Consider the following 18,643-nt stretch of genomic DNA (forward strand, 5'->3'; position numbering starts at 1 on the left):
CTGTGTAGTTTCACAGAGCTTGTGTCTGTGTATCTCTTCAGGAGCACCTGGAGGGGGGAAGGGAAAAAGGATTATTTCCCTTCGTTGTGAGACTCAAGGGATTTGGGTCTTGGGGTCCCAGGGAAGGTTTTTCAGGGGGACCAGAGTGCCCCAAAACACTCTAATTTTTTGGGTGGTGGCAGCAGGTACCAGGTCCAAGCTGGTAACTAAGCTTGGAGGTTTTTCATGCTAACCCCCATATTTTGGACGCTAAGGTCCAAATCTGGGACTAAGGTTATGATAGCTAGAAAGCCTAATGTGCTTCTAAAAGGGAGGGTGAGGGGTGAAAGACTCTGCAAACAGAATGCAAATCAAAAGGGGTCAAAAGTTCTGAAAACCCTGAATTTTATCAACATGAAGTTGGGATCACTGCCTGAGGAATTCTAAAGTTTCAGTAGTCTGTGTTTAGGGACAGAACGGTCTACTTTGTTGCACGGGTACAATTAATGTTCTGTTTTTTGTAAGATGAATCTTTTTATGATGAATGCTCCAGATGAACACACCGGTTTGCTAAAAAGTGACTGATTCATTAATGCTTATGCAGCACTTTGAGAAAGTAAAATGTTATATAAATGCAAAGGCTAGAATTCATATGCATCAGCTGCCGCTTTAATTATTCTTCACTTTGGTTAATATATGTCTGGCAAAGCTATCGAAACTGAAACAAGTGAAGTATATTTTTTCAGTTAGAGAAATTCTGTCTGAATACAATTCAGCTATTCCCAGACCACCTATTGAAATGTTATGTCTGAAGTTGGGCCTTAGGATCGTTTACATTAAAAAGGAGTTAGATCCCCCTTGCCAATTTATTGGGGGGAAAAAGAGTATATTATCTAAGCTTCATTTATATTTAACATCATTAAAAGATCCTGAGAATTTAGAACAAATTAGTTTCACTGAAAGATCTGAAGTGCAAGAAATAGATTCAGGCATGTTAGCTAAAGACCTGTTCTGGCTCTATTGAAAACAATGGCAGATTGGCCACTGAATGTAATGGGAGCAAGAGCAGCCTTAGTTGTTCAGTTAAACCAATAGACAGACAACTAATTGCAATTGAGAGAAAGGATGAGGGGCAGCAGTTTAGAAGATATGGATTCTATTCCCAGCTCTTCCACAGACTTTCTGCATGACTCAAGTAATTAAAAGCCCATTTCTCTATTTTATATGAAAGGGGACAACTCACGTGATATAGGGCTCCAGGATTAGCCTGTTATCGCTCTGTGCCTTAATTTCCCCATCTGAAAATGTCCCTGCTTGATGGGAGTATTGTGCAGCTGAATTCATTCATGGTGGTAAAGCACTTTCAGATCAAATGGAAACTGCCATAGAGGTACAGCATAACCTATTATTAAATGTTCTATATATTTAAAGTTATAAAAAAACTTTTTAAAGACTACAAAATGAGATTGCTGAAATCAGCTACAACACATTAAAAACTGGCATCACCCTCATAGTTTGAGCAGATATTTAGTAACATGTCTGAGTGCACATTTTTACCAGCTTGATACAAATTAATGAAGTATATTTAACTCAGAATATACATATGCAACAGAATGGGAAAGTTTTTCATGCTATGTTTTAAAGAAGACTTCAGGTGGGTACAGGAATTTTAATTATTCAAATATGTGCATGCTCTGAAGAATATTAGGCCAAAAATTGCTTGTTTTCTTTGGCCTCGCCTGGAACTTTAATTTTTGGAAACAGCTAGAGCTGTCTTGTATAGTCCCACTATCTGTGTCCCTGACCCTCGAGGGCAGAGAAACGTTACTGTGTCCCAGCAAAGGGGAGGAATTTCTTTTCTCTTACATTGCCCCTAACTCTTTAGTGGTCCAGGCTCCCATGGAGAAATCCAGATGACAACACCGCCAATCTTCCCTGACTGATAGGAGGGCAAGCATCTCAACTTATTGGAAAGGAAGGACTTCTAGTCTCCAGTTCAGAATAGCCGACTACCAAGCACTAATGGCTAAGTATGACTTTCTGAACTATTTAAAAGATGCAGACTTTACTGACAGATGTATGCATCAGGACAGAGCTGTCATAGAGCTCTCATAGAGGAAAGCAAAATAGTTGCCTGGACCCCTCTTCAATCAGCAGTAGATGCAGCTGATACATCTTCTGGGGTGTTGGCTACTGCCGTTGGATTGCACATGGAGTTGTGGCTTCATGCTTTGGCATGTCCCAGAGAGGATCAGTATACTACTGAGGACCTACCCTTTGAAGAGACTCATCTGTGTAATCAGAAGATGGAAAAGTCTTTACACACACTTAAGGACACCAGGGCCACGCTTTCCTCCCTGGGTATATATACTCCTGCTCTGAAAAGAAAATTTCATAGGCAGTCTTACAAGCCTATACTGATGGGTCAACAATTCTACCACCAGAGACCTTCTGAGCCACCCCATAGGAGAAGAAGGTTCAAAACGCCATTTCCCCACACCTTCCACAGCACCTTCCTCAGGTTCCCAGTCTCAGCCTTGGCTAAACATTATTTTTGATGGGAGCTTGAGAGCTGCAAACCAGTGTACTCATCAAACTGGCAGTCCATGAACACCATAGTGACTGTTCCTCCAAAGTGATATCCGTGTTATGGTTGAAGAATCCCTGCCAAGTATGCATGGGGGTTCCCTTGCTTGCCTCCTCACTGGATGGGGAAGTCATTACAGATAAATCACTGTGGAGTTGGGAAGCCCACAAGGACAACCGTAGAGTGCAATGCACCTGGACATCTTGAAAGTCCAGGATGCATATCAATGTTCTGGAGTTGTGAGCAGTTTGAAGAGCTTGTGAAGCTTTTCTTGTGTTCATTCAAGGTCACCATGCCTGACATCACAACCATCTCCCAAATGCAGAAGCAGGCAGTCTGTTGAACTGGTGCATTGGCAATCAGATCTCCCTGTAACTCTCAGGAACCAGAATGTGCTAGTGAACTCTCTCAGCAGACTCTTTGTGGTTGATCATGAGTGGGAGCTATATGACTCTGTGGTGAACAATATTTTTACTTTATGTGGGACCACCTCCAGAGACCCGTTCGCCTCCCAAACAAACAGGAATGCAACATATACTGCACCAGAGGAGGCCTAGATTGCCACTTGCAGGGCAACACTATTTCTTCCATGGTCAGACCACCTGAATTATGCTTTCCCTCCACTACCACTCTTGCCCTAGGTTTTGCACAAGATTCGGCAGTATAGAGCATGCATCATCCTCATTGCCCCCAGCTGGCCCAGTAAGTTTTGATTCCTGAACCTCCTATGCATGTCATCTCGGGCATTGATCATTATTCCACATTTTCTAATCTCCTGACCCAGGGGAACAGCAAGATGAAGCAGGACCAACCCATGTCCACTTTATCTCAGGGCTTGGGTTTTGTATGGGCATTGTCTTTAAAATGATCATGTTGTGAAGCTATATAGAGCATCCTTTCTAATAGCAGGAAGGATTCCTCTAGGAAATGTTACCTAGCCAAATGGAAGAGTTTATCTGAGGATATCAAAGACATATATCCAGAGAAGCAGTAGATATTCCTCTTATTTTGGACTGTATTCTTTCATTAAAGACAGCAAGTTTGTCCATCAGCTCCTTTTGGCAGCAATCACAGGGCTACTCTATCTTCCCACACCCATAGACTAGCAGATTCTGGAATGGTCTAATCAGAACCTTTCTGGATATTAAAAAAAAAAGCCTACCCCCATGGGACTTGAATCTTGTTCTCTCAGTACTTATTATGCTTCCCTTTTGAACCATTAGCTTCTTGCTCCATGTGTCCACTTTCCATGAAGGTTGCATTCCTGGTAGCCATCTCTTCAGCTAGGAAGGTTGGTGAACTTGGAGCACTGACGGTGCTATATTCCATAAGGACAAAATTTCATTGTGTTTACACCCTAAACTCACCTCCAAAGTTGTTTGAGTTTCACCTGAACCAGTCAGTTCACGTTGTGCTCTTCACAAAACCACATGCATCCTCAGAAGAAAGGAGATTGTTTGTCTCCATAGCAGAAAGAGTAAGAGGTTTGGCTGTATCTTCTCAAAGAATTTCAATATGGATCTCAGGATGTATTTTGTTCTGCTCTCAGCTGTCTAATCTTCCCCCCAGACTCAGAGGATAAGAGTTCATTCCACGAGAGCATAAGCAGCGTCCATAGAATCACTTTAAGAAATGCTTCTCCTTGATATCTGAATGGCAGCTACGTGGAGTTCCATTCACATGCTTACGAATCATTATGCCTTGGTACAGGACTCCTCTGCTGATGCATCTTTTGGAATGGCAGTCCCCCATTTGGCTCTGCCACCTCCAACCTCGCATCCTCCTCCTATTTGAGTGCAGCTTTTCAATCACCCACAGTGGAATTACACATAGGGATCAGCACTTGAAGAAGAAGAAGATAAAGTTACTTATCTTATAGTAACTGGTGTTCTTCGAGATGTATGGTCCCTGCTTGTATTCCATTACTCATCTTCCTTCTCCTCTGCTTTGGATCTTCTTTGATTTGCTGTGGAGAAGGAACTGGAGAGGCAGTCTGTCTGCCCTACCCCTTATTTCCTGGTTGGAGGCCTGAGGTGAGCCAGAGTGCAGGTGTGGACCAATGGATGCTGCTTTCAGAACTCTCTGTCTACGGGTGCGTGGAGTGCATGTGTACCCCTCGGTGGAATACAGATAGGGACAACACATCTTGAAGAACCTCCAGTTGCTATAAGGTAACAAACATTGTCTTTCTGATTCACATATTAACATCCCACTTTTGAAAGAGAAAATTTCCTAGAGATCCAAATCCTGTTATTGCATCAAATCTCAAACTAATTTGGTTCCACATTTGATACCAGCAAAACTATGCAAATGGGCACAAAATCATCAAACCAAAGCTAATCTATGGACTAGGAATGAGGTCTGTCTAAGGGAAAACTGAGTGTGTTAACACAATAACCTTCTTTTGGACTCCAGGGCCTCTGAATCGTTCTAACTAACATTTGTGATGTGATTTCAAACTCAATTTGCAACTGTTTGCAGAGCTCTAGAGAGGACCTTCTCTAAGCAATTGCCAGCCACCTGATCTCTTGGTTCTTTTTTTCTCCCACAGCTGCCTTTCCTAATCCAAGGAGACTGTGGCCTTGCTACCTAAGCAAACAGTGTAAGACATACAGGGCCCTAAAGGACAGCACCAGGTAGGAGTGATGGAGGATTGTCATGGAGAGGATTCACTGATGGAGGGGGATTGGAGTGAGGGGACATGGAGGGCTATAGGGAATTGTAGGGTCTGTGATACTTTGGGATAGGGTAGCATCTGAGATCTTGGGACCTTATCCATAGAGAATTTCATACTAGAGCTTGTCACAAAGCAGGGGAAAAATGTTGTGAAATTTTGTGGGGGAGGGATAGCTCAGAGCATTGGCCTGCTAAACCCAGGATTGTGAGTTCAGTCCTTGAAGGGGCCACCTTAGGAATCTGGGGCAAAAATCAGTACTTGGTCCTGCTAGTGAAGGCAGGGGGCTGGACTCAATGACCTTTCAAGATCCCTTCCAGTTCTAGGAGATAGGTATATCTCCAATTATTAAATTAAATTTATTAAATTTCATCCCCAGTCACACTTTGAACTTTAACAAAAAATTCACTTGCATTTTGAAAAATTTTGACCAGCTCTATTTCAGATCTTCTTGAAAGGTTCCTTGTTAGTGGAAATGCATTTTGCTATGTGGAGACAAGTTTTCTGTGTATTCTTATGCTCTTTTTTGTAATAAGATCATGTAGAAAACTGTCCCCAGCTTATTAAAAGTGTGTATTTGCTTATGCTGGGGACTGGTTTGCTTATATATATGTTAGCAGCACCAGGCAATGGCAGCTAACTAGAGACTGCTGTATATATTTTGGCAATGCTGAGGATTTGTTTACAGCTTCATAATGAATTTATTGTTGCTTCTACTAAGTAGATGTATTTAATTTTGAGGCTAGAGTTTGCATGTCTTGTTTTTACTCTGGTTATAGTCCTTTAACCATGGCAAGAATTATTTAAAGGAGATAAGGAGAGTATAATAAAAACAACGGGGAGTCCTTGTGGCACCTTAGAGACTAACAAATTTATTTGGGCATAAGCTTTCGTGGACTAGAACCTGACATCAGAAATTACAACATTCAGAAACCAGTAGAACACTTCAGCCTCCCTGGTCACTCAATAACAGACTTAAAAGTGGCCATTTTGCAACAACAAGACTTCAAAAACAGAAGCCAACGTGGAACTGCAGAACTGGAATTAATTTGCGAACTGGACACCATCAAATTAGGCCTGAATAAAGACTGAGGGTGAATGGGTCATTACAAAATATAATTTTACCATACTTATTTCCCCCTATTGTTACTTACACTTCTTGTCAACTGTTTGAAATGGGCCACCCTTATTACCACTACAAAAGTTATTTTTTCTCCCTTGATATTCTACTGTTAATTGAATTGTGTCATTAGACTGCTGACCCCCACTTGGTAAGGCAACTCCCAGCTTTTCATGTACTATGTATATATATACCTGCTGCTGTATTTTCCACTCCAGGCAGCTGATGAAGTGGATTCTAGCCCATGAAAGCTTATGCCCAAATAAATTTGTTAGTCTCTAAGGTGCCACAAGGACTCCTCGTTGTTTTTGCTGATACAGACTAACATGGATACCACTCTGAAATCTGTCATCGTGCAAGGCAAGGCAAGGCAAGGCAAGGAGATTATAATGTTAGCTGTTACTGTCATTGTCTAAACAGGAGTAACTTGTGAAGTGTGTGTGAAATACTTCTTGGGCTCAATTCTCCGCTGCATCAGAGTTCCACTTTGTACAGGGGAGGTGAGGTTATTAGGGAACAGATTAAGCTTTCCTGATTCTGTGCTGGTCCAGACTTGGTGTCAGCTTACTGGTTGCTCTAAGGCCTTTATGCCAGTGGAAGTTCAGTGTAAAATAGCAGTGCTCTGCCATAGTCCAGCGTACCCCTCTCCTCTCCTTCCTTGGCACATGCCTTGTGTGTATGTGGTGCAGGAGCCAGTTCCAACAGCTTTACCACACCGGGGAGTTCCCCCATGTCATGAAATGCAAATCAGTTCTACGATGATTACAACCATAGCTGGTCAACACTGTCCACATTTAACTCTTTTGAAACACTAATGGACAGGAACATTGTTATGAAACATGTTTCCCCTTAAAAAAAAAACAATAGCAGCTAATAGGGCAAGTTGAAAGCATTTAAATTTGAAATTTTGATGGGGGAGGAAGGGACAAATTCTTCCAAGAATGTTCCTGTTTTTTTCTTTGACCAGCTCTAATTGGGGCCTTTGTCACCTTCCCCATTTGCACCGCAATCATGGCAAGAAAGTCTACCTCTCACTGCAGCCACTGGGAGCAGGGATTGAACTCTTGCTCTGGCTGCTCCAGACTGTGACTCCCTGGCTGCTGATGCTGATACCTTTTCCTCTTCAAATGGCCGGGAAGGATATAGCCTCTCCCAGCAGATAAGATTAAACATTCCCACCCAGCAGGAGCAGGTGATCCCATCCCAGAAGTCAGGGGGACATGGGCTGAGCTTCCCCAGCCCCTGAGCTGTGCTGGGAGGATGAGGTAAAGAAGGGTAGAGTCTACTTCCAGTGACTAGCTGGGTATAGAGGATTCAGACGGTTCTCTCCCAGGATCTGGAATGTTAAGTAGAGCACTCTCCCAGTGGCTGAATAGGAAGTGAGGATTTAGGTAGATCCTCTTCTAGTTGCCAGGGGGTAGAGGCACATTGACCAGGGAAAGGCAAGTAGGTAGACCACCATTCTGGCTGCCAGGGCAGTAAAACTTCTTCCAGAAGTTTGCAATATTCAGGGATCTTGCTCCCAGTAGGTAGGACAGAGGGTAGAGACAGCCCCAGTAACTTGGGGGCAGATAGGCGAAAGCCCCTTTATGGCAGTCCAAGCAGGGTAATCCCCCTTACAGTAACTAGTGGGGGTAGCTCTTGTGGTGTCTCAGGGGGCTGGGATGGTGGTAGGTGTTGCACCAAACACAGAGGGAGGCGGGTCGTTTAACTTCCACTCCGTGTTCAAAAGGGAAGGGGAGAGCCTCTTTCCAGCAACTTGAAAGGGGTAGAGTCCCCTGTCAGTGGCTAAAGACAGGGTATATAGTCTCCTATGCCTGGCCCCTTTCAGGAGCCAGGAATGTCTGTACGGAGCAGACCACTCTCTTCTCAGCAGCCTTTTGTTCAAATACGTTTGAGTCTCTTAATAAATTGCTCTGATACATTATCTTTACTGTACAGCAGCAGGAAAAGATCCTGAAAATATATTTGTAAAAGGAAAAGTTCAAGGGAAAGTAAAGCTAGTTCTGATTCGGTTGTTTACCATCAATCAGACTGTTGCTTGGCAGGGACTGGATGACTATGAGCCTGAACAAGCTGAAAAGGGGCAGGAAAAGAAGTGGAGGCAGCATTCTTCCTATTTAAAGCTGCATCACTTCAAAAAAGTGTTTGCAGACTGTGACGGAGCTGGTGCTGAAAAAAAGGGGCTTGCAGACTTTGTCCTGGAGCTAGTGCTGAAAGGAAAAGATCCCACAGCTGACTTCATGGTGCTAAAATAAGCTTAAATTTTTGCACTTTTTGCTGCCCAGGAGGATACACATGTCTAATATTTAGACATGATGGCAATCTGGGTGCAAACAAGAACTTTTTTAATTCTTGCTGCTTTATTAGGGCAATTTATAACAATAAAAGCACAAGAAGAATTTCAAGAAGAGTTTGTGGGTGGTGAGTTTTCTTTTTTCTTTGTGTGCAGCCTGTTTATTGCATAGTTTGGATAATAAGTGCACTAGAAAGCCTGTAGGATACAGTAATTGTGAGACTTTTTGGTTTAAATACAGAGAAGGGGGCTGAGAGGTTTGCACCTTGGGAATCTGATTGGAAGACAACTGAGTTTTTTAAAGTTGGAGCCTTGCAGGGTTCCCAAGTCTCTTGCCTTCGGTGGAAGATCGGGGGAGAACAATTAAATGCAAAATGTTTCTGTGGAGCATTTAGGAATAAACCCTGTTGCTTGGCATTAACTCTGTGTGGCGCTGGGGAGACTGGAAAGTTTCAACAAAAGAAAGTGCTTGGGATGAGACTAAATGCAGTCTCTGGGGTTGGAAACCAGCCTGAACAATCTGAGCCGAGTTGAGAGAAGTAAACACAGAAGCCTTGCAGGGTGGAGTCTTTTTGCACTGAGCTGCATCTGCTTTATTACATTCTTTGTTTTGGGTACATCTTTCTTTCTTTCTTTCTTTCTTTCTCCTGGTTTACTTCCCAGGGACAGGATTTGATGGAATCCAGGCTTTTCTGGCATGATATTTCCCCACCCTTTTGACTTGCTTATCTGGACAGTGATAGTTTTTTCCAGGATGTTTGAAGGAAGCAAACTTCGTACTGTACTTATGTGGCATGGCAGGCTTTATGTTCCTTTATACTTAATATCATGTATCTGCAAGAAAGTGATGGATATTCAGGAAACTTTGTAATGGCCTTTGCTACTATATTGCCAAATTCAGATGCATTGGTGTATTATGTCTTTTTTAAAAGTGTAAAGACTAGTTATATTTAATCCAGTAGGTATAGTGCCCTAGGCTAGGTTTCTCACATAATAAATCATTGCAGAGGTTAATGGGAAAAGACATAGAAGTGACTAATAGGCTAAAATTCAATGCAAATGACAATGATTTTATTGCATCCTATCATGCAGTTTCCCGTTTGTCTGTTCTGTTCTGTTTTGTTATTAAATCCTCTCCCATAATCTGCAATACAGGGCACTGCATAAGTGATGGGAATTCAAATCCTAATGAATAAAACAGTGAAATTATTTTGAAAACGTTTGCACTCCTGTGGGAGAAAATGAGAAGTTTATGATTCTGTACATTGTATAAGAAGCCCTATAGAGGGAGCACTTTGTGTAGTCTTGGGAGTATATTTCATATGGTTGCCATGAAGTGGGACATATCTTGTACATTTTTCAGATATAATGGTAACTAGAAAGGAAGAACCTAGATGTAGAATATCAGGCTATTAAATGAAGAACGTGGAGCTCCTAATTTCATTTATGACCTTCCTGTAACTTAAAAAAAAAAAAAGGGCAAATTTTAAATGAGATTTCTGCAGGCATAATACATGCCCTTTATTTGCTCATTGCTATTATGGGAACTGTGGGTTAAGCCCTTGATGTAACAACGTTTTTTCAAATGCACTTTATATATACTGAACTCTCAGTAAACAGTAATGTGCATTTGATAGGCCAGATTGTGAAATGTGGTATCATAAGATAACTTGTCTCTTGCATCATTTTCAGTTATTGCTCTTTCTGCTTAAGAATGCACTGGCTTGTGTTTAGCATAATTACATGAGGAAACTCCTCCTGCCATGCTCAGTGTAAAAAAAGAACTGTTCCATTATTTGGAAAGAAAATATGTTTGTATTGAAGTGGGGAAGGAAATTCATCTCTATAGTTTGTTTGTATCTCAATCTGGTGCACTTGTTTAGTTGTATATGAAAAATGGCATTAAATTCTGATTAAGAGCTTGATTTAGGCCCATAAATGCAAAGAAAATTCACAGCTTAGTTTGTCCTCAGCTCATTTTGTTGTCAACTTGTTACTGCAAGGGTCTGAGATCAGTGCATGGTGTCATGTACTATAAGTGATTCAGTACAGCTCCCCTTCCACCTCTTCCCTTCTCCCTCCCCCCAAAACTGCCTTGAATTGCTAAAGAACAAATGATAGCAGGTGTGTGCCATACTTCCCAAATTACAGATGTATCTAGGGAAATGGGGGGAGGGGGGAGTGTTTTGGAAATCTTAGATTAGAATGACTACCAGTCTTGCTGCTTTTGAAAAAAATGGAGAACTCTCTGCATTGATTTAGCATTCCCACACTAAAAATATTAAATAAATAAATAAAACTTCTACCAACAGGGAGGAATGAAGAAAAACACACAGCTGTTGCTAATATAACTAACAGAATGTATATGGTGCTCAGCATGAGACCGGGGTGCCCGTGCGTGTGGAAGGACAGCTAGATTGAAAGTAGTAAAGCAGGTAGAAAATTCCTGAATGGATTTCAAAGGATGACTAAGTAGGTGCACTAAAGGACTTTAAAAACAAAGACATCATTTATCAATTCTCTGTGATGCTTATAATCACTTTAAAATGAAATCTATTTCCCTACAGAATCTTTCTTTCCCAATGCCAGTGCATATTGATTTGTTTTGGTAAGGTTGCTCATGACAAGATTACTTGGTTGGCAGTAGTTATGTATGGAAAAGACGTGGTAAATGCATGTTAAAAAGAACAAAAATTTCAAACATATGGTAAAATAATGGTAGGCCTAATTATAGGACTAGCCCCCTTCAGAGTGTTCCTTTAAGTGTCATTTGGAAGTGCAGTTTGATACCATGTAGATAAGTGTGCTATAAATGCCTCGGTAGAGAGAAGGATGCTGGTCTTCAGTCTAAATTCTGTGTACTGGTCCAGGCTAGTTTAGGAGTGCAAGAAGGTCAAATGGAGCCCACGTGGTGGATGGAATTGTGGTTTGAGGGCCATACATAGCCTTACAGTACTTGGCCCAGTAGTGAACACTGGGAGTAGGCATTAGTTAAGGTCCTCTTCCTCCTGCCTTAGGGCTCAGAATAGGGGAAACTGTTGGCAGAACCACTGCATGCTCCTAGGCCAGTGGTTTTCAAACTGCAGGTCGTGACCCAGTACTGGGTCACAGAATGTAAGGCACTGGGTCGTAGCAGCTCTGGTCAGCACCGCCGACCGGGCTGTTAAAAGTCCCATAGGCGGTGCTACCTGGCTAAGGCAGGCTAGTCCCTACCTGTTCTGACACCACACTGTGCCCTGGAAGCAGCCAGCAGTAGGTCCAGCTCCTAGATGGGGGTGCCACAGGGCTCTGCATGCTGCCCCGTCCCCGAGCACCAGCTCCGCACTCCCATTGGCTGGTTCCTGGCCAATGGGAGCTGGTGGGGGGGCGTGCCTGCAGGCAAGAGCCACGTGGGGCTGCTTGCATGCCTCCACCTAGGAGCCAGACCTGCTGCTGGCCGCTTCCGGGGCACAGCGCGGTCTGTGGTGCCAGGACAGGCAGGAAACCTGCCTTAGCACCCCCCATTGCAATGCTGACCGGGAACCCTCATCCTGCACCCCAACTCCCTGCCCCACTGCAGAGCCCCCTCCCACACCCTGAAGCCCTCATTCTCAGCTCCACCCCACAGCCCTCAGCCTCACCCTCTTCCCCTGCTCTGAGTCGCTCCCACTCACCAAACCCATCATCCTCAGCTGCGTTGAGTCGTGAGTATCAACAATTTTCTTCAACTGGGTCACCAGAAAAAAAGTTTGAAAACCACTGTCCTAGACCATTCCTTGCCTGTGCACCAGCTCTTTTCCAGTCTCTCCTTAAAAACCATCCATAGTGACACACCACAAGAGTCATTTCATGAAAACTAGAAATCGCTGTCTTCTCTCTTGCTTGTCTGAATCTGAGTTGAGATACTGGGAATTGCCTCAGTGCAGGAAGATTTATAGTCTCCTCCAAACTCCATCTGGATATGGTAGTGCTTACCTGTGGCAATAATTTCCTGAATTTCTGTGTGTTCTTATGTTCTCTGAGTAGTTCAGTTTACTTCTCTTACCAGCTTTTGGTTAAATTTACTCCAAAATGTGGAAAATTTCCTTGCCTCCTGCACGCATTCCAATATCTTACACCTGTAACATCCCACATATTGTGAGGTCAGTCCCACTCCCACTGAAGGGTGCTTTGGCAGGATTGGGCCATTTGGGTTTTTCTTGTTCTTCTGAGTTAGCAAGCTCTTAAAAACTCTTTAAAAAAAATCTCAAGCAAGATCCTCCCACAGAGAAGGTCTTATCCCTTTGTGACACTGTCACGCCTGCCCTAGGACTCAATGGAGGCTTCTCAATAAGGTTGGGATCTACACAGAGGGAAAAGAGATGGAGTCTGGCCAGAGTGGAGATACGAATGAATAGCACTGTGTGCGGTGGATGTCGGGCTGGAAGATATGCACATTGTCTCCTCACTGGCCTCACAGACCTAATCTGGTGTTTTTCATAAAACCTCAGCTCCTGGAGTAATCTGATTACATAAAAATCTCTGCTTCCATTTTTTTTTTAAAAAGAGACATTTCTGGATCTTATGGTGGCAAAAGAGAGTTGGAAAATATGACCCCTAAAGGCTATGGATTTGTCAAGAACAAATTATACCAAACCAGTCTAATTTCCTTCTTTGACAGGGTTACTGGCATAGTAGATGGAAGGGAGCAGTGGATGTGGTATACTTTGATTTTAGTAAGGCTTCTGACACACTACCACATGACTGTCTCATAAGCAAACTAAGGAGATATACTTTAGATAAAATTACTATAAGATGGGTGAAAAACTGGTTGAAAGACTGTACTCAAAGAATAGTTATCAGTGGCTCCCTGCAAACTGGGCAGATGTATCGAATGCGGTCCCACACGGATCAATCCTGGGTCTACTACTATTCAATGTTTTCTTTAAGAACTTGGATAATGGAGTGGAGAGCATGCTTATTACATTTGCGTATGACAGCAAACTGGGAAGGGCTGCAAGCACTTTGGAGGACAGAATTAGAATTCAAAATGACTTGGGAAATTGGAGAATCGGTCTGAAATCAACAAGATGAAATTCAATAAAGACAAGTGCCAACTACTGCACATAGGAAGGAAAAATCGATACACAAATACAAAATGGAGAACTGGCTAGGCAGTAGTACTGATGAAAAGGATCTAGGAATTACAGTAGATCACAAATTGAATATGAGTCAACAATGTGAAGCAATTACAAAAAAGGCTAATGTCATTCTGGGGTGTACTAAGAGAAGTGTCATATGGAAGACACGGGAGGTGATTGTCTTGCTGTACGCAGCACTGGTGAAGTCTCAGCTGGAGTGTTCAGCTTTGGGTGCCACACTTTAAGAAAGATGTGGATAAATTGGAGAGAGTCCAGAAGAGAGCAACAAAAATGATAAAAGGTTTGAAAATCTGACCTATCAGGAAAGGTAAAATAACTGGTCATAGTTAGTCTCAAGAAAAGAAGACTGAGGGTGAGCTTGATACCAATCTTCAATATGTCAAAGGCTGTTATAAAGAGGATGGTGGTCAATTGTACTCCATATCTGCTGAAGGTAGGGAAAGAAGTAATGGGTGTGAACTGCAGCGAGGAAGATTTAGGTTAGATGTTAGGAAAATCTTTGTAACTATAAGGGTACTTAAGCTCTGGAATAGGCTTCCAAGGAGGTTGTGGAATTAGAGGTGTTTAGGAACAGGGTGGACAAACATCTGTCAGGGATGGTCCAGGTTTATGTGGTCCTGCCTCAATGCATGGGGCTGGACTTGATGACCTCTCAAGATCCCTTCCAGCCCTACTATGAATCTATGAAAAATCAGAAATTGAATAAAGATTGGAAATGTATTTTTAAAATCTCATGATATTTTGGGATCTGACTCATGATTTTTGAACATGTGTGACTGGCGGTACTGCTCCTCCATCTGTGAAACTATGTAGAAAAAACTCTCCAAGGGGAACCTCTTGGACATTTCCTCCCACCATGGGAGCTGGCAGTTTAGTTCAAAGTTATGAAATCTGCTTAGAAGAGACAGAGTGTGGTTCATACAAGTGATGCACATCTGCTGAATACCTGTAAAAGATCATATCTACTCCTTAAAAAATTTAATTGAATTTAAAAATAATTGTGTGCTTTGCCTTATAGTACTAGAATTTTTACCACAGTGTTTATAAATACGGATTATTGCCATAATCATCTCATCTCTTTCCTTCTCTCTCACACTCCCATGCACCATTTATTGTTGAAAGTTAATTCTCTTTAAGTGTTAATATATTTTAATTTTAGCACAGTTAGGATGGCTTTTGCAATCTTTGTTCATATAAGATTGCAGGATCAGGTCCATTAATATTGTTTATTAACATCAATTGCAAGGGCCATTATGTTAACTTGTCGGGAACCTACTTTTCCCCTCTTACATTCTTTTCTTTACAAAAAATAAAACTTCTGCCAAACAGCAGTGACTTTATTATATATTTACTTAGGAAAGCCCATCTTAGAAGCAGCATCTTTTTTCAGTCAGGTCCATCCAGATTTCCATTTGGGTTCACTGAGCCATTGAAGGTTAAATGATTTGCCTATGATCAGGATTAGAACCTAGGCACTCTCTATTTTCCCCCTTCTCTGTTTAAACAACTAGACCACACAGCATTCTGTGAGAAAAAAGATATAGTAGGTTTGTGAGAGGGAGGGGGCAGGGAAGGATTAATGACTCCGAGGGAAGATAAGAATGATTATAATGTGACAGTTCTTTTATGTAACTTTTCACAGTATACAGAGAAAGGCACTGAACTGTGTTCCAAGGAATAAAAAACAGAGCAAATTCCAGCTTCAGACATGTGATCAGTCCTTATATGTACATGAGTTTAGATCTTTTATGCTAAGTTTCTGCCTTTGTGACTCTGCAGCTTAGAACTTGCTCATTTTTGTATACTCGGTCCTAAGAATAGAAAAACTACTGAGAAAATTTGATTTGGAAAATGTAAGTCATCAGGTGCTGGTTCAGTGGATTTTCATTTGAACTGCGGAAGGGAGGTGGTGTTTCCAGTTTAATAATTGCTTTTGTAAACAAAGGAATAATCCATTCTTAATTTAGTAAAGTATATATGGCAAAAATAAGGCAAACACAGTTTCCCTTAGAGAAAAATGAATAAAATAATCAAGCCAACCTGGAATTTTAGTTTGTAACAAAAGCTTACTGGGGACTGAAACTTCAGAACATTCAGAAATATCAGATGTCTCATAACATGAAATCTCAAGTGTCATCAAAATCACTTTGTAGTTAGAAACATTGGAATCTACTGCATACTTCTCACCATCAAATAATACAAATCTTGACTTTTGTTAAACTCATAATAAAATACCTCATGCTACCTAAAAAGTCTAAAATATCCATTAGAACAATAGGAAATAGTTTTTACTTGTGCAAGTCCAAAAGTATAGCATCTTTTCAATGTGAAAAATGCAACTCATTTAAATGCCAGTGGCTGACCTAGCTTGGGTTTTCTTCTGTCCTAAAGTGTCCATAATTACAATTTATACGTGCCGTTACATAAGAAGGAAGCCTGGGCACTGCAGATTAGAGCACAGAGCTGTATACATAGAAAATTAGAATAGATATGCCATTTGATACAGTATTCTTACTTCTGTTGTAAGTGTTGGTGCTGTCCCATCTTTTTGTCCCATCTTGCTATCCCTTGCTTTTTCACTGAAATTAATGATTTCACATCCTTTAGAAGAAATCTCATAATTCTGTGTCTTACTCACTTTAGTAATACTAAAACTTCAGTCACTGGGCATATTTACTGGTGATTTCCCAGGAAATAATAATTGGAAGTTGACTAATTTTAGTGGTAGAATCTAACGATATGTTAAATTACACTTCCAAAACATTATATAACATTGATTGTTGTAGCTATTAACTGTATGTTTAACATAGGTTGGAATGATACATGCATTAACTTTATATATAACAAGAGGGGAATGAACAGAAATTTCCATATACAGAAATATACATTCTCCAGATTTTGAGGAAATCAGGTACTACAGTCTCAACTTGAAATAAAATGACTAGAACATACTCCATTTACACTTACATGACAGATAATGTCTCTCAGGAGGATATGTAGCTACATAGTCTATGCTTTTAAACAATAAAAGGTGCTTCTGAGGTGACACCATTTTTCAGATATACACAGTCATGCTTTGCCTCCAAGATAGTGGTAGGATTATTATAGTATTGTGTGTCAAGTTATGTTATGTTAAAAAGTTTCCAGATAACAACATTTGAATCACTTGTTTTCCGTACTTCAGGAAATTATGCGAGGCTTTTGGAGACTGGAGCATCCTTGGTTAGGATAAAGGAAACTTGCAGAATTAAGTCTTCGGCTGAGCAACCATTGATAATGAGAAGGTGCCACTGTTTAAAGTTAGTGACACAACATCTACATGGAGTAACAGTCCTGTTTGTGGAAGGCACACTTTTTGATAAATACTCCTGCTATAAGTCTATTTTGGTTTGCCATGGTATATCCACTAAGGTAAATTAATTCCATGATTTGTGAACATTTTATTCCTGATTCTTCTGATTTTGGATCTGGCCTTTCGGTCCATCTCATTTAGCTCATCTATTTTAATGAGTTTTTTTATTAGCACCCATTACTAATGATCTGATGACATGTTCCAAAGCCCACTGAAGCTAATGGGTGACTTTCCACTGACTTCAGAAGGCACTGGATGAGGCACCGTAGTATGGTCCCAGTGGGACTAATCGTAGAGGGAAAGGGCTGCAGGATCAGTCCCTAAATACGTTAGTAAATTTAGTATCTCTTTTTAGGTTGCCTGAAATATTACCTGAAATAGATTGCAGTGAAATATATTTCAGGATTTTAGCATTTCAGATAATCGGAAATATTTGTTACCTTTTCAGAATTCACTGAAGAGAACACATCCAATACGTTGTGTATATGCTGTATGGAAAAAGTTCAATTGTATAATTGCCAGAGGTGCAAAATTTACACTATTTAATATAATTGGAGATGTTCCAAATTTAATTAACCACTCAAAAGACCCAGATCACTTCTGTTTGTAACATTTGGCAAACTGAGATTCTTTTAATCTAAAACTATCTTGTGATGTACTGATCTATCTTAAATTTGAATGAGTCCAAAGTGAATTTTTAAAATTTAGCATAAGTGATAGCAAGGAAAATAATTACTAGTACTGGGAAAACTAACTCCCCACACTGGGTTTCACAGTAATTTGTTAATGGATCTTCAGGAACATGCTGCCATGATAAATCCCCTTACTGTAGACTGAGAGACATCACATTGATGTGTCTAAACTTACCCTAAATCCATTTAGGGTCTGAAGCCATTCCCAGTTTAATCAGTGGAATGATTGCCCATTGACTAGGATGGGAGTTTGATCCGGTCCACATTGAATGTTTAAAAATTCAGCATCAGTGAAGTTCCCGAATCAAAAACTCAGTTCTGAAATCTTGAAAAGAACTTCAGAATCTTTCAAAAGTCCAGATATGAAGGAATAGCTTCATCTCTATCTCTACTCAGGCTTAACTACACTCAATTTAACATCAGCATAAGCTGTAGTCAGGATGAGCATAATTTATATATTCAATTCTAATAGGTGAAAGGACACTTATTTTCTTTGTCCTTTTTCAGATCTTGGGTGTTCTGAGAGCGTTCCATGTTGTGATCTATTGTTTGACTGTTTTGTTGGACAATTTTTGTTTTGACTCTGTTATTGTGCATTATTCTTTGACTGTATTCTTCTGTTTTAAGTTAATAAAAGGTAACATTAATTTAACTATGAAACAGTAAAAATGAACTCTGTTTCATATGGATTGTTCAACAAATAAACTAATTATATGGATTGTTTTATATGGATTGATTCAGACTATTCTTCTTTCCAACATAACTCTTATTAATGTCATTGGGAATTACACAGACATATGGAAAGGAGAATAGATCCTTTCAT

The 18,643-nt window shown here is 40.9% G+C and overlaps 1 protein-coding gene across 2 annotated transcripts in view; it reads left to right on the plus strand.

Moving 5' to 3' along the window:
- The window catches only part of COL5A2 (collagen type V alpha 2 chain), a 330,967-nt gene that overhangs the window by 134,797 nt on the left and 177,527 nt on the right, over nt 1-18,643 (plus strand). The window contains exon 1 of one of the 2 annotated variants that reach the window (XM_050916329.1): nt 8,489-8,784. The exons of the other annotated variant lie outside the window; for it this stretch is intronic. Coding sequence (XP_050772286.1) covers nt 8,676-8,784 — 109 coding nt within the window. The 5' untranslated portion in view covers nt 8,489-8,675. Of the gene's footprint in view, nt 1-8,488; nt 8,785-18,643 lie in introns of those variants that run through there. 2 annotated transcript variants of the gene reach the window in all.

The sequence above is a fragment of the Gopherus flavomarginatus genome, chromosome 10 (genome assembly GCF_025201925.1).
Source record: "Gopherus flavomarginatus isolate rGopFla2 chromosome 10, rGopFla2.mat.asm, whole genome shotgun sequence".
Classification (NCBI taxonomy): domain Eukaryota; kingdom Metazoa; phylum Chordata; order Testudines; family Testudinidae; genus Gopherus; species Gopherus flavomarginatus.